This window comes from Lampris incognitus, chromosome 1, assembly GCF_029633865.1.
Source record: "Lampris incognitus isolate fLamInc1 chromosome 1, fLamInc1.hap2, whole genome shotgun sequence".
Lineage (NCBI taxonomy): Eukaryota > Metazoa > Chordata > Actinopteri > Lampriformes > Lampridae > Lampris > Lampris incognitus.
Window position 1 is genome coordinate 105,703,948 of NC_079211.1, and position 13,868 is coordinate 105,717,815.

The 13,868-nt window shown below is 44.9% G+C and overlaps 1 protein-coding gene across 1 annotated transcript; it reads left to right on the forward strand.

Annotated features, from left to right (window-relative positions):
• The first annotated feature begins 1,195 nt into the window (after positions 1-1,195).
• paqr3a (progestin and adipoQ receptor family member IIIa) lies at positions 1,196-13,666 on the forward strand. Its single transcript, XM_056285997.1, has 7 exons — positions 1,196-1,363; positions 1,915-2,146; positions 3,441-3,603; positions 4,073-4,228; positions 8,465-8,662; positions 9,264-9,354; positions 10,439-13,666. Exons 1-7 carry the CDS (start codon positions 1,303-1,305, stop codon positions 10,579-10,581), a joined length of 1,044 nt encoding a protein of 347 aa, XP_056141972.1. The 5' UTR covers positions 1,196-1,302; the 3' UTR covers positions 10,582-13,666.
• Positions 13,667-13,868: the final 202 nt, after the last annotated feature.

Consider the following 13,868-nt stretch of genomic DNA (forward strand, 5'->3'; position numbering starts at 1 on the left):
TCCCGGCCGCGGCAGCTCCTGTGGTTGCGTTGTCCCCCGAATTCGCTACATTGGTGTCAGAAGTGGGATGGGGCGACCGCAAGGCCATTGGAAGCGTATGCGCCCTGAGGCGTGAAGGAGCTGATATGCTTAAACACGGGGACGCGCTTCCCGAAGGAGGGGGGTAGTGTAACGTGCATGGATTAGAAGACACGCTGGTTAGCGGGTCTGACCCTTTAGTCGAGCGGTTAGCGATGTCTCCTGCGGTGCGGGCGATACGGGTTCGCTTCCCGGCCGCGGCAGCTCCTGTGGTTGCGTTGTCCCCCGAATTCGCTACATTGGTGTCAGAAGTGGGATGGGGCGACCGCAAGGCCATTGGAAGCGTATGCGCCCTGAGGCGTGAAGGAGCTGATATGCTTAAACACGGGGACGCGCTTCCCGAAGGAGGGGGGTAGTGTAACGTGCATGGATTAGAAGACACGCTGGTTAGCGGGTCTGACCCTTTAGTCGAGCGGTTAGCGATGTCTCCTGCTGTGCGGGCGATACGGGTTCGCTTCCCGGCCGCGGCAGTTCCTGTGGTTGCGTTGTCCCCCGAATTCGCTACAGTGCTCCTGCCTGTGTCCCTGACCTGCAGCTGCCCACTGCTCCTATACAATAGAATGAGTTAAATGCAGAGAACAAATTCATTGCAAGAATTCAATTCGTTGAAGGAATACAATGACAAAATAAAGTGGCTCTCTTTCTTTCGTCTCATATACTAATTGTTGTCAGTAGCTAGTCCATGTAGCAGGAAAAATATATTAATTGAAAATCATGAAGGATAATAAATAATGGTTTCTTAGACTGGCAACATTTTGTTCCTTCGTTTTGTTCTCTCTCTCTCTCTCTCTCTCTCTCTCTCTCTCTCTCTCTCTCTCTCTCCCCCTCTCTCGCTCTCTCTCTCAATTCATTTCAATTTGCCTTATTGGCATGAGAAATTGTTCATCTGTGATGCCAAAGCTTTTGATACTTTAAAATGTATGTAAAATTAAAAAAACAAAGTAGAAATAACAATAAGTGATAGTAATTAACGTCTCTCTCTCTCTCTCTCTCTCTCTCTCTCTCTCTCTCTCTCTCTCTCTCTCTCTCTCTCTCTCTCTCTCTCTCTCTCTCTCTCTCTCTCGCTCTCTCTCTCTCTTCCCCTCCATTTTATTCAGGCATTCGGTCGGGGCGCTAACCGGGTGTCCTTTATTGATGACGTTGGTACTGATTTGGAGAGTGGTAGAGATGAAACTTTGTAAAGGTTGAGTTGTTCTGTAAATAATAGTCATATCACCTGTACTAATGTACAGCAACTTTTATAAACCTCAGAATGGATCCAATTGTAAATATACAAAGTTAAAAGGTAAGTTGTTGGTCTTCCTGGCCCTGACGGCAGTGACGTGTTTAGGTACAGCGTCTCGCGCAGGAGCTAGCGCGTTAGCAAGAGCTTTGTGCCCAAGGTAGTTCTGTTTATGGGGCCAGTTAGCTTCTTAGCTAACGTTAGCCTTTTCTGTTTCCGCCACATAATGCTGTGGAAAAACCCAACAAAGCTGGTTTAGGCCAGGCCTGTAGTTTTTGCTCAGCTGTTGACTGGAACCTCCAATATAATCACTTAAAGATAACCGAGCTCTATTGCCGTGCTTTCTGTCCGCCGGCTATTTATAAACTTGTCTAATGCAAATGTCAGGCAGCATATCAAACAACTGTTTTGTCCCTCTGCCACAGTAACTGACATATATTGAAATTCATAATGTCTGTGACGCGTCAACCAGCCAGTCCGGTTTTTAGTTTAATAAGAACTCCTTATCATAGTTGGTTACCTTCCATTGATAGAATGGACTAAGTAGACTCGCGTTGTTTATACAAGTTAATGCCTTGGTTGTGAGGAAATTCATTGTAAATTCATGTTTTCAGCTTCAGGCCAGATTAAGGCAAATCCCCCTGCAACTGCCATGCCCCAGAAACTGCTGAAGAGCGCCCAGACTGCACATTACATTGAGCTGGGCAGTTACCAGTATTGGCCAGTACTGGTGCCTAGGGGGATCCGGCTGTACACCTATGAGCAGATCCCAGTGTTTCTAAGGGACAATCCGTACATCACAGATGGATACAGGGCTTACCTGCCCTCCAGACTGTGCATTAAAAGGTGAGGCATCAAAAGAAGAGGCAGATTGCTAAGAGCAGGATGCTATCATGTATGACTGCTTAAGGAAACTGTAGCCTGTTGAAATGGCTAAAATAATCATGGTTATTTTGTTTACATAAGGCTGATTGTCTCATGGATATTGTGACAATTTTTCCACTTATTTTTTCTTTTTAAATAATGCAGTTATTTTGATTCTTACGAGGATTTTAAAGTAAGATAAATCATTTAAAATTTTCAACTCCTTTAATTACTAACAGCCATGTTTGCTAAAAAGATTGTTGCAGCAGAAATTGTCTGATACCTATCATGGTGTTCATGCCACGGCAACAGGTCAGTCAGGGCAGGTACATGTTTTGCTCTTCTGTACTTATGAGCCCCAAAACTGGTATAGAATCCTTAAGAAAGCCATTTTCTACAAATCATGTTGGTCATCATGTAGCTGTTGAAGCGATTATGTTCTAGCTTTAGTGAATGTTTTGAAAAGCTCTCAGCATTCTCTTATTAAGGAAAAACTACCTGTTTTACTCTAACTTCAGCAACTTATGGTTGGATGGATTTTTTTGGTCACAGTTCATGACTCAGTCTGCCAAAGATGGTGGTTCGGTTTTTCATAATATTATATGAATGATATAAATTTCATGTGATAGGTTTTTTTAATGTGAGCCAGCTGTTACAAACTGAATGTGCCATGTAGCTGTACAGCAGGCTGTAGAGGGTAGCACCATGTTACATCTATGTCATCAGGTGAATCGGCCATACTAAATTGTCCGTAGGTGTGAATGTGTGTGTGTCGGTCCTGTGATGGCCTGGCGGCCTGTCCAGGGTGTCTCCCCGCCTGCCGCCTAATGACTGCTGGGATAGGCTCCAGCATCCCTGCAACCCTGAACAGGATAAGCGGTTTGGATAAAGGAAGGATGGATGGATGGTTCATTTACCTTCACTGTGAATATTGCACACTCCTTCATATTATCTAGTAGATTGAAAAAAAGCCTTAAAAAGAAGTTATTCATTCAAGACAAGTTTAACCCCGGAGGTGTACAATTCCATAAATGGCTAGGCTGGAAGGTACACTGGCTTGTGGTGCAATAAATGAAAGATTTATTATGCACGCGTATCAGTGTTGATTGCTTAAATGAATCTGTACTGATGCTTATTTTGCTGGGTGTACCAGGGGAATGTATAGCAACATGGCCACGTAGCCAAATCTACCCCTTAAAATCATTGCAGCTGATAGGTGAAGTGAATATTCACCGTTGATATCTTTAAATAACTTTTGTACTCTCCCTTTGTCCAGCCTCTTCATTCTGTCCAATGAAACGGTGAATATCTGGAGCCACCTGCTTGGCTTCCTGCTCTTCTTCTGCTTGGGTGTGTACAATATGGCCTCAGTGCTACCCTCCACAGGAGCCTCCAGAGAGGACTATGTCATCTACTCCATAGGACTCTTCTGCTTCCAGGTACTGAAGCTCTGATAGAATGGGATTTGAGCTTAGTGTGGCGAAACATGTCATCTGTGATGTTAAAGGGAACTCTCATCTGGTCAAGGCAGACTTATGCTGCCTTCAAGTCATATCTAATTTACTGTAATCATGAGATGACAAATTTCTGAGTGTGTGATGTTTTGGGGCTTGTTGGAGGTCAAAAAGATAACCACGAGTCAGTGACATGTGCACCTGCACACACAAACAAAGATCTCTTTAAATTGGCCATCTTTAAATTGGCTCAAAAACTCAATGATTTATCACTTTCATACTTGATGCATTCTTATTCTTTAATTTGTCACAGAACCATAAAGAACAGCAACATCAAGATAGCAATTTTACTTAAAGTGTCTGTTTTGGTGTTATTTCTGACCAAAACCAAAATGGATGAACAGAAAGCCTCCTTGAAGCCCTTCATAAAGGCCTGATGTCTGAATTTCCCCAGCTGTGTATGCTGTGCTCCGTGGGCTACCACATATTCTGCTGTCACCGATCAGAGAAGACCAGCCGCCGCTGGATGGCGCTGGACTACGCTGGAGTCTCCATTGGCATCCTGGGGTGCTATGTCCCTGGAGTTTTCTATGCCTTTTACTGCAATAATGTAAGTCAAATGGGAAACTTAGGGGCTCAGACAAACAGACAATTCTGGTAGTTTTTACAAACTGAGGGAAGAGTTTTGTTTCGGAGTCAGGCTGCTGTGAGTTGGTAAGATATCAGATGCTCTTCCAGCATTAGCCAGCAGAACACCTTTAGACTAGAACAGGACCTCCGCAAAATACAAGATGTCAATTGATGACAGCAACTGAATTCAAGTGGGAGAAGTTGTACAAAAACAACTAAATGCAGGAGGTAAATTTATGTTGAGGGGGGCAGTGTCTCATGTAGGTATGTTCAGAGAAGTTGGACTTGGGTTTTCATCTGTTCTACTCTGGTCCAGTTGTTCTTCCCTGGTTGGGGTTAGGGGGTCGTTGGTTTTATGACTAGACCATATTGGTACAGTTCATCTGATGGTAGGTGAGCCTTAGAGAAGCTTCTTTTAACTGCTAACACACAGCAAGGGTCACACTTGTGTTAAAAGGAAGAGCCTGGCCGCTAAACCTTCCATTGAGATGACTAAGTAGATGTTCTGCTGAGCAGTCAGTTTTGTGGTATAATTAGGACAATTTATTGTGTCGCCTACCTTGATTTTTCAACAGACTGACCTCTCATAGGGTATCAGAAACTTTGCCTGACAGAGTTCTTGGGCTGGACATGGCTAAAATGTTTACATTATCATAAGACTAAGCCAAAGACCTCATTGGAAAGCTCATGATCTGGAGAGTAACATGTCAGTCTTGAGCACCTCAGTGGCTCTTGCAAAGTGTTATTGACCTTTGAACGTTGACTCAGAGACAAATTTGAAGACATGTGACTCAACAACAAAAGGACCTATAGGCCTAGGGTCAAGTGTTTTGGAAAGCTTTTGACTTCTGCTATTGTGTGGGTGTTGTGAACAACAGGGAGCATCGCTGGAATACAACTCCCTATTTCCCAGTTAGATAGCTCAAATTCATCAAAGCGGACATGTTCCTCACCCCCAAAAGCCACTAATTTCCTGCTCAGTTTCATATTCACACCTTCCAAAATAGTAAAAAAAAGAACAATAAAACTACAGTACCCATGCAGCCCTACATTGCTGCATTTTGCAAGTGTCAAATTGTAGTGTCCCCCCCCCGCTTATGGATGGATAAGAATAGATTTGTGAAATTTGGATTTTGAAATATCTTCTCAATGTTTTAAGGGACTAAAGACTGAATTTTTGTACATTTGTGAGATATACGTATGATCTTAGAGCAAATTAAAAAACAAAAACCAGATTGTTTGTGCTGAGCTGTGAAAATGTTATCCAGAAGAACTCTACGCTCATCCCTTTACTGCCCATAGAAAGCTTTAAAGATGGACACACGAACCTTTAAACTGAGCGGCTCTTTAAAGATGGACATGCAGTCTCAGTTAAATGAAGAGAAAAAAAAAGACCATCTGAAGGGTTGTGCGTCATGTGGTTGGCTGTGTGGCTCCAAATCAGCGTTGCATGGTAACAGGCACCACATGTAGTATATGTGATGCCACATATTGCCATAGGAATGGTGTGATTGGTCCGCTGATATCCACGGTTAAAAGGGGTGATGGTGAACTAATGGGTTGCATCAACATATGCACATGGGTATGATGTAATATTTGAACACTTGATAAACACAACGGCAGTGATTTGTTTGTAAAATTATATGAGGAAACTTAAAACTCTTACTTACCGACCATATTATTAATAAGCCCTGATGAACGATGGCTTGTTGGCTTGACTAGTCAGACAAAATGGTGTTGAATAATCAAGAGGGCCTCCAATAAATAGTGTGAAAGTTCACTCTAAAATGTGGAAATGTGTTCAAGTGCGAGCATGTGGAGGCATCCGGGTGGTGTGGTGGTCTATTCCGTTGCCTACCAACACGGGGATCGCCGGTTCGAATCCCCATGTTACCTCTGGCCTGGTCGGGTGTCCCTACAGACACAATTGGCCGTGTCTGGTGGGAAGCCGGATGTGGGTATGTGTCCTGGTCGCTGCTTGGTCAGGGCACCTGTTCGGGGGGGACTGGAGGGAATAGCGTGATCTTCCCACACGCTACATCCCCCTGGCAACACTCCTCACTGTCAGGTGAAAAGAAGCGGCTGGCGACGCCACGTATTGGAGGAGGCATGTGGTAGTCTGCAGCCCTCCCCGGATCGGCAGAGTGGGTGGAGCAGCGACCGGGATGGCTCGGAAGAGTGGGGTAATTGGCCAGATACAATTGGTAAGAAAAAGGGGGGGGACCCCCCCCCTAAAAAAAGTGCGAGCATGTGTGCAGGGACATGATTGTGATGTGAGCGATTATGTCCCCAGTGTGAAGTTGTTAACCAAACCATAACAGCAGAGAGATGTTAAATGTAGGTGCGACAGTCAGAATGTCTGTGCTGTGCTTCACACTGTAGGTTACCTTCCTGCCCACCTTGCCCTTGTTTCCATGGGAAACGCTGTACATAGCAGCAGTAATTGAAAAAAACTATAGCAGACCCCACAATCTCACTGTCCTACATTGTTCCCAGTGAAGAAATGACGCGACACGTTAGCGACGCTGGGTATTTGAGAAAACATGTCAGTTTTAGAGCCTTACTGCAGCCAGCAGCCACCCACCTTTTCTTCCACCAAATGATTGGCTGCAGCGCAGCTTGTGCCCCCCCCCCCATATATATATATATATATATATATATATATGTATTGGGCTGGTTATCGTGGCCCCGAAAAGCATCTAAAAATCTGCTCCAGCCCAAACCAGATGGCTGTGTTCGCGGAGCGGTCCATCACTCCTGCTCTCCACCATATGACGCTCACAAGTGCGGGAGCCGTTTCTGTGATCAATCTCCCACCCACCCCAACCCCCTTCCCACGCCTCGCCAACACGAGGGCTCCGAGTCTTGGTAGCCCCGGCTTAACTGGAGCCAATTCTTAGGAGCAAGCTGAGTTTATATTGAGACTGTAATACTCCAGTCTAGTCCTGTCAGGGTTTTCAAGGAGTCTTGTTTGGTAAAGGAGGTTTGATATTTATTATGTAGATGGTGGTAAAGCAATACAAAAAAAAAACCTGGCTAATTCCAAGTGGGCTTTTTACTTTGCTGTGAGAATGGACAGGATTTGTCATGAGAAAGTTTGACTGGGCTGAGGCCTGCCTATGCTGGTACAAGTGCCCTGAGGGGACAAAGGCTTTCCATAGTGACGTTCCAGTTCGAAACCTTAATTCTCATCAATTTATTTAATGGATCAGATTGTCAGGAACCAGGAGCACTTTATTTGTCATTTTATTTGTGTTTCCACGTTCATGATTAAATTCTGAAAGTAAATTCTCACTTTGTTTTACGCATTCTGTCGAAGCCGTTTAGCCGTTGCTCTCATCCAGACCGGCGTTGCCAGCAGACGTTTTTAAAGAGGACGCCGGGTGTTTTTTCACATTGTGGCGATTCACAGTTTCATCTTTGTAAAGTTGAACCTAAAAAAAAACCCTGAATAGAAAGAGAAAAGACTTTGTGTGGGTGAGACATTGAATATGGCTCATGGACAACGTGTCAGATGAGGGGTAAAAAGAAGACCGTGGGCATCCGGGTGGCATAGCGGTCTGTTCTGTTGCCTACCAACACAGGGATCGGTGGTTCGAATCCCCGCGTTACCTCCAGCTTTGTTGGGCGTCCCTACAGACACGATTGGCCATGTCTGCGGGTGGGAAGCCGGATGTGGGCATGTGTCCTGGTCACTGCACTAGTGCTTCCACTGGTCGACCGGGGGGCGCCTGTTTGAGGGGGAACTGGGCCCTCCCCGGGTCGACAGAGGGGTTGGAGCAGCGACCGAGGTGACAAGACCATAATGAAAGAGACCAGTTGACATCTAACTCAACACTAAAGATTATGCTTGTCGTTAAACACCACTTATAGGCAAGTGACATGAAATGGCCCAAAACTTACAGAACCGATGCCAAGTGATGTGAGAAGGAGTGTGAACGAGAGATAGACTTAACCAAACCCTAACTTTGTGTGTGTGTGTGTGTGTGTGTGTGTGTGTGTGTGTGTGTGTGTGTGTGTGTGTGTGTGTGTGTGTGTGTGTGTGTGTGTGTGTGTGTGAGAGAGAGAATTATAACAGTGTGTGAGGGTGTGTGTGCGCTGTGTCTCTGGGCCGTGGTGCGAGTGTGTCTGAGCTGCTGTTCTGTGATTGGCCAAGCTCTTTTCAATTTTTAACCTGCATGGCTGTCTTTTCCTTTTTTTCTGTTTTCTCCCACAGTACTGGCGTCAGGTGTACCTGCTGACAGTCCTGGCCATGATCCTGGCGGTGTTCTTCGCTCAGATCCACCCCCACTACTTGAGCAAGCAGTGGAAGAAGCTGCGCTCCCTCATCTTCTGCTCGGTGGCCAGCTACGGCCTCATCCCCACCCTGCACTGGGTCTGGATCACCGGTGGCTTCTCCTCGGAGCTTGTCCAGGTCAGAGCTTCTCCGCTCCCGAACACAATTCCTCGAAGGCAAAATCTCAACCTCCCGTCCGGCATGCCCCGGCTCTGAACGGAGAACCTGTTTACTGTAAACCTGTTGAGCTGCAGGCAGTGAAATCTGTCAGCACACCCCCTCCCCTAAAATCCTATCAGTCATTTTGTTCTCATTTTCATTTTAAAGTTGTTTTTTTCCTAGTCAGATTCACACGATAACTGTTGGACTTGGTGAAACGCTAAAAATATACAACACGAATGAGTAGAATATAAAAACCCTTTTTAAATTAGAAAAATAAGTGTGCCTTAGGATATCAAAATAAGACCGTCTTCACACCTCAGCGTATTGGCGTTTGAAAGTGAGAAAGGAGTAAGGTCATTATGGGGCTTTTATTTTGGTAGATATCTTAAGGATGTGTGATTTTTTTTTTTCTGTATGTGTGCGTATGTATGTGTGTGGTATGTTGAAGTTCTCTCCACGTTCTCTGAACTCTCCATTTATTTGTTTATTTATTTGTTTGTTTGTTTGCCATTGAAAGAAGTGCTGCTGATCATTTTGTTCCAGGCTGTGGTCGAATCATTCTCTGTCCTTCTCTCAGGCTTTTGTCCCACGGGTCATGGTGATGTACTTCCTGGCTGCTCTAGCGTTCCTTTTCTACGTTTCTAAAGTCCCCGAACGTTACTTCCCAGGTAAGCAAGTCTCTTCTTTCTGGCACGCTGAGGATGGTTTTGGGAATATCCTCAGAAATATCATAACTGTCATGTTGACAATTGTGATTTAAGTTGCCGTGTTGGTCTGTGGAGAATCGTGTCTCGTGTTGGATAAAATCTTCAGAAAATTCTGTCCATTTTTTCTTCTTTTTTTTTTGTAAGCACCAAAATCTGGTCAAAAGCTCTGTCTGCATAAAACAAAGTTAAAATTGCAATATTTTTTTTTTATTCACCCCACCCACCCCCTTTCTCCCAATTGTACTTAGCTAATTACCCCACTCTTCCGAGCCGTCCCAGTCGCTGCTCCACCCCCTCTGCCGATCCGGGGAGGGCTGCAGACTACCACATGCCTCCTCCAATACATGTGGAGTCGCCAGTCGCTTCTTTTCACCTGACAGTGAGGAGTTTCACCAGGAGGATGTAGCACGTGGGAGGATCATGCTATTCCCCCCAGTTCCCCCTCCCCTTGAACAGGCGCCCCGACCGACCAGAGGAGGCGCTAGTGCAGCAACCAGGACACAAACCCACATCTGGCTTCCCACCCGCAGACACGGCCAATTGTGTCTGTAGGGACACCCGACCAAGCCGGAGGTAACACAGGGATTCGAACCCCTGATCCCCGTGTTGGTAGGCAACGAAATAGACCGCTACGCTACCCGGACACCCTAAAATTGCAATATTAAACAACAAAATCCTATTATCGTTATTTTGTAGCCTACTAGTGAGGCGTCATGTACTACCAGCAAGAACCAAGAGTCTGCAGGTTTTCTTGCCAACTACAAACTGCACAAGCTACTTTCACTGACCTCACCATCTCCTTCCTCCGAGGTAAAAGGTGTGTGAAGTGGTAAGATCAGCTTGTCATGTTTGCTAAGAGTGAAATTGATTAAAAAATAAAAACCCATTTGAAGTTTTATTGATCATTTAGTAGAGTTGCACTTAAAAGGAATTCAACTTGGTGTGGTTGCTCACAATAACAAACCCTGTAGGAGCCGCACACCCTGGCAGCCCTGCATAAAGCAGTCTTGTCTTTTTAAACACAACTGTGCTGCTTCTCTTTCAGGTCAGCTGAACTACCTGGGCGCCAGCCACCAGGTGTGGCACATCCTGCTGGTTCTGATGTTTTACTGGTGGCACCAGTCGTCCAGCTTCATCATGGCCTACCGGCACAGCCAGCCCTGCCCAGACTACCCCCAGCATGCCTAGGGCCGGCCCCCGACACTGACCCAGCAGCAGCTGCAGAGGACCCACCATCCGGCTCAAGCGGGACTGGATCTCGAGCAGTAAATAGTTTTCGGTCTGCGGTGCTACGGTGGCCGACAGGGGTCAAAAGTCACTCTGATTTTGGAGTCAGTCCTTCAACTGCTAATTTTGTTTGACCTTCACAGCGGTCGGCCACTGCTGCAGACAGTTTTAAAAAAAAAACTAGCTATCATCGAAATTTTAGCACTGATCTTTTTTCTTTTTTTTTTTTCCATTAAAATTATGGCTAGTTACTTGCCCAAGTGGCAGGTGCAGCAGACCAAAATATTGTGGTCGGAATTGTTTCGACGCTGGCCGGTGTTAATATCTCGTCCTGAACACAAGCACTGACTGTCACCGCAAACATGCCAACCGACCATTGAAACACTGCAGACCGCCTCAGGATCTCCGCGTGGGTTTATCACAGCTCAGTTGTTCTTTAGGCCCGTGGTTCTCAGTCTGAGCATGATGGCGACAACTCTTGAATTGTGCGAAATCACATTTTGAATGTGAAATTCATCGTGTCTGCAGTCTTTGTGGTGAATGAATGTCTCAAGAAACGGTGATCAATTGAGGTGTCTTGCAGTAATTCAGATGAAATGCTTTGATGGGGGAAAACGAAAACTCGTTTAGTGTGAAAGCTCATGTGACGAAGAGGTTGAGAACCACCGGTCCACACTGTCATGTGCAAAACCTAAATGTACAATTAGCTTTTAATTTTGAACATTTCAGAGTTATTTGAATCACTCCTCACTACCCCGTGCTAAGGTGGGATGCCTTTTCTTTTAAAGTTTTAATTGAGATCTGATGTCATCATCCCAACACAAACCAAAACATGGCAACTGTTACGTGAGCTTAGTGTTCAAAGTCTGTTCCGGGATCAGTTGTGGTCAGCCTGCGAGGTTCGCCATGTGCAACATTGATGCGTCTGTTGCTCTCTGCTGCTCCGGGTAACAAGGATGATTTTTCTTCAACATTGAGTCGGGTCACTTTCCTCTGTTTAGTCTTGAGTCTGTCGGGACTTAAACACTGTGGACTACAGTTATGTCCCTGATGGTTCGTTGTGTTTCTGTCTAGTCTCTACGGTGGGTCTGGGTTGTTTGCACATGTCCATGACTGTTTCAGCGAATTGGGGCTGCATGTGATAAATTAAGGGAAAAAAGTCAGTTACAGTAAAGATAACCAGCAGTACTTCATCGCACGGCTCACCCTACTTTTCTTATCTTGTCAAAAATGACATATAAAGTTTCTTCAGTCTGTTGTGATTTTTTTTTTTACTTCTTAACCTTGAACTAGTTCCCATCAAGTCCCAGGAGCTTGTCAGTGCTGAAGCGAGCTGCCTCGTCCCCTTTACTTCTTTACTTACTGGTGTGTTTAGACCGCCTGGTACAAGCGACCCGGTTCTAACTTTTTTGCGCTGTATGGCACCGATCAGATATGCATTGCACCGAGAAGCACGTGAGAAAAAAAATTCGTTGATCCATTTTCTAGGTCTGATCTGAATTGTTTTCTCTCCTGTGTTCATGACTTAACAACAGATTGGGGGGGAGGGTTACCGGCATACATTTTCTAAATTCCTTAATTTTCTTTTCATCTGTGAAACAGGAGGGAAAAAAAGTTTTGCCAGGAAAATTTTTCTAAGTTACTTTTTTTTCCATCTGTGAAAACAGGTGAAAAACTTTTTTTTTGGCAGGTTGAATTATTTTATTTTATTTTTTGCACCTAGCAAAACTTTTTTTTCCACCTGTTTCACAGATGGAAACAAAATTAAGGAACTGAGAAAGATTATCCTGGCAAAACCCTTTTCCCCCCCTATTAAGTCAAACACAGGAGAGAAAACCCTTCACATCAGACGTAGAAAATGGACCACCAGGATTTTTTACTCCATGGCCTCTCAGAGCTTCCGTAGCATCATGTCCGTGTAACCGTGGAAACAGCACATTCGTGGTCAAAATCAGATATTTTCAGATCTGATTTTTGACCACGAATTATAATTAATTAAATTGATTATAACTGAATTAATATGTGGACTTAAATTGGATATGAATGTCATATCTGCCAGTGTGGGTCTCATCATCTAAAAGCCGGTGAGGTTTTTCGGGTCGTTGCAAGTCGCACACCATTCAAAATGCGACGCCACTGGTGACATGTTGGATGGTGTGGCATACACGCACGGTTGCTAACTTCCTCATCGCTGACCAGACTGGTGTAGGCCGACGTGTGCAGGTTGCCTCAAGTGTGAACCAAAGAGTTGTGGTGTAAGCACAGAAATCAGATCTGGGTCCCTATTAAAAGTACATGCAAACAGGCGGTAAAAAAAATACAGGCAACAAATTGGAGCGGCATCAAGACCTGCAGTGTACATGTCAAGACCTGCGTTGCACATAGCTTTTAATAGAGTCCACCAACTGGAGATGTGTTAGGTGTGTGGACAGTGTTCCTCGAGCTTACAGCCCACGGTATCTGGTGAGCCCACTAGGCTGGTGTGCAATGTCGAAGGTCAGCTGATAACTTTTGTTTTAGAGGTTTCATTCCAAAACCTACCAGTTTGTACGTTATGGTAAGAATCTTAGCTGTTCATCGTGCAATATTTTAAAAATGCAAATGAGTGCATGTGCTTATTATACTGTGTTGCAATCACAAGTCTTACGCTCATGGTCATGTTTTGGTTGGGTGGTGTCGATGGTGGTTTCCTACATTTTGGAATGAAACTCGTTCGTTTAGCATGCTATTTAACACTTCAAGTGAGTCTTAGACCGAAACCATGTCGTCTGGTGTGATGGTTCTGGATTGAAGCTGTTTTGTGTGTGTGTGTTCTGTATTTATACAACACATTGTGTTGCGGGATCAGGATGTTGAGTTTTCCAGGAACACACTGGTTGATATCTTTGTAACGTGAGGCGCGAGAGAGAAGTCTGAAGATTTTCTAGACTCATTTTGTCATGACTGTCTTTTTTTGTTTTTGTTTGTTTGTTTGTAGACTTTCACTATTACACGGCCACAGGAACTACTGGATGAACTCTGCCGACTGAATAAAATCTGCCTATGTGTTCTCTAATACTTGTTAGGATCCATTGTGGGGGGGGTCTGAACTTGCTCCAGCGTGCAGTTAGACCCCCAAGAACCAACACTTTTCTATAGGACATAAAGTGCTTTACAGTGAAGTGACTGCATATAGGTGGTGCCAGTGGGATTTGAACCCCAGCAGCAGACTGGTCAGTGTCCCAGGCGCTGCCGAAACAGATGACCAC

Excerpts from the sequence above, each read along its gene's own strand:
- paqr3a (XM_056285997.1), top strand. The coding sequence starts at position 1,303 with ATGTACAGCAACTTTTATAAACCTCAGAATGGATCCAATTGTAAATAT. Across the intron at positions 1,364-1,914 it reads TAAATATACAAAGTTAAAAG|CTTCAGGCCAGATTAAGGCA; the intron begins GTAAGTTGTTGG and ends TCATGTTTTCAG. Across the intron at positions 9,355-10,438 it reads CCCCGAACGTTACTTCCCAG|GTCAGCTGAACTACCTGGGC; the intron begins GTAAGCAAGTCT and ends CTTCTCTTTCAG.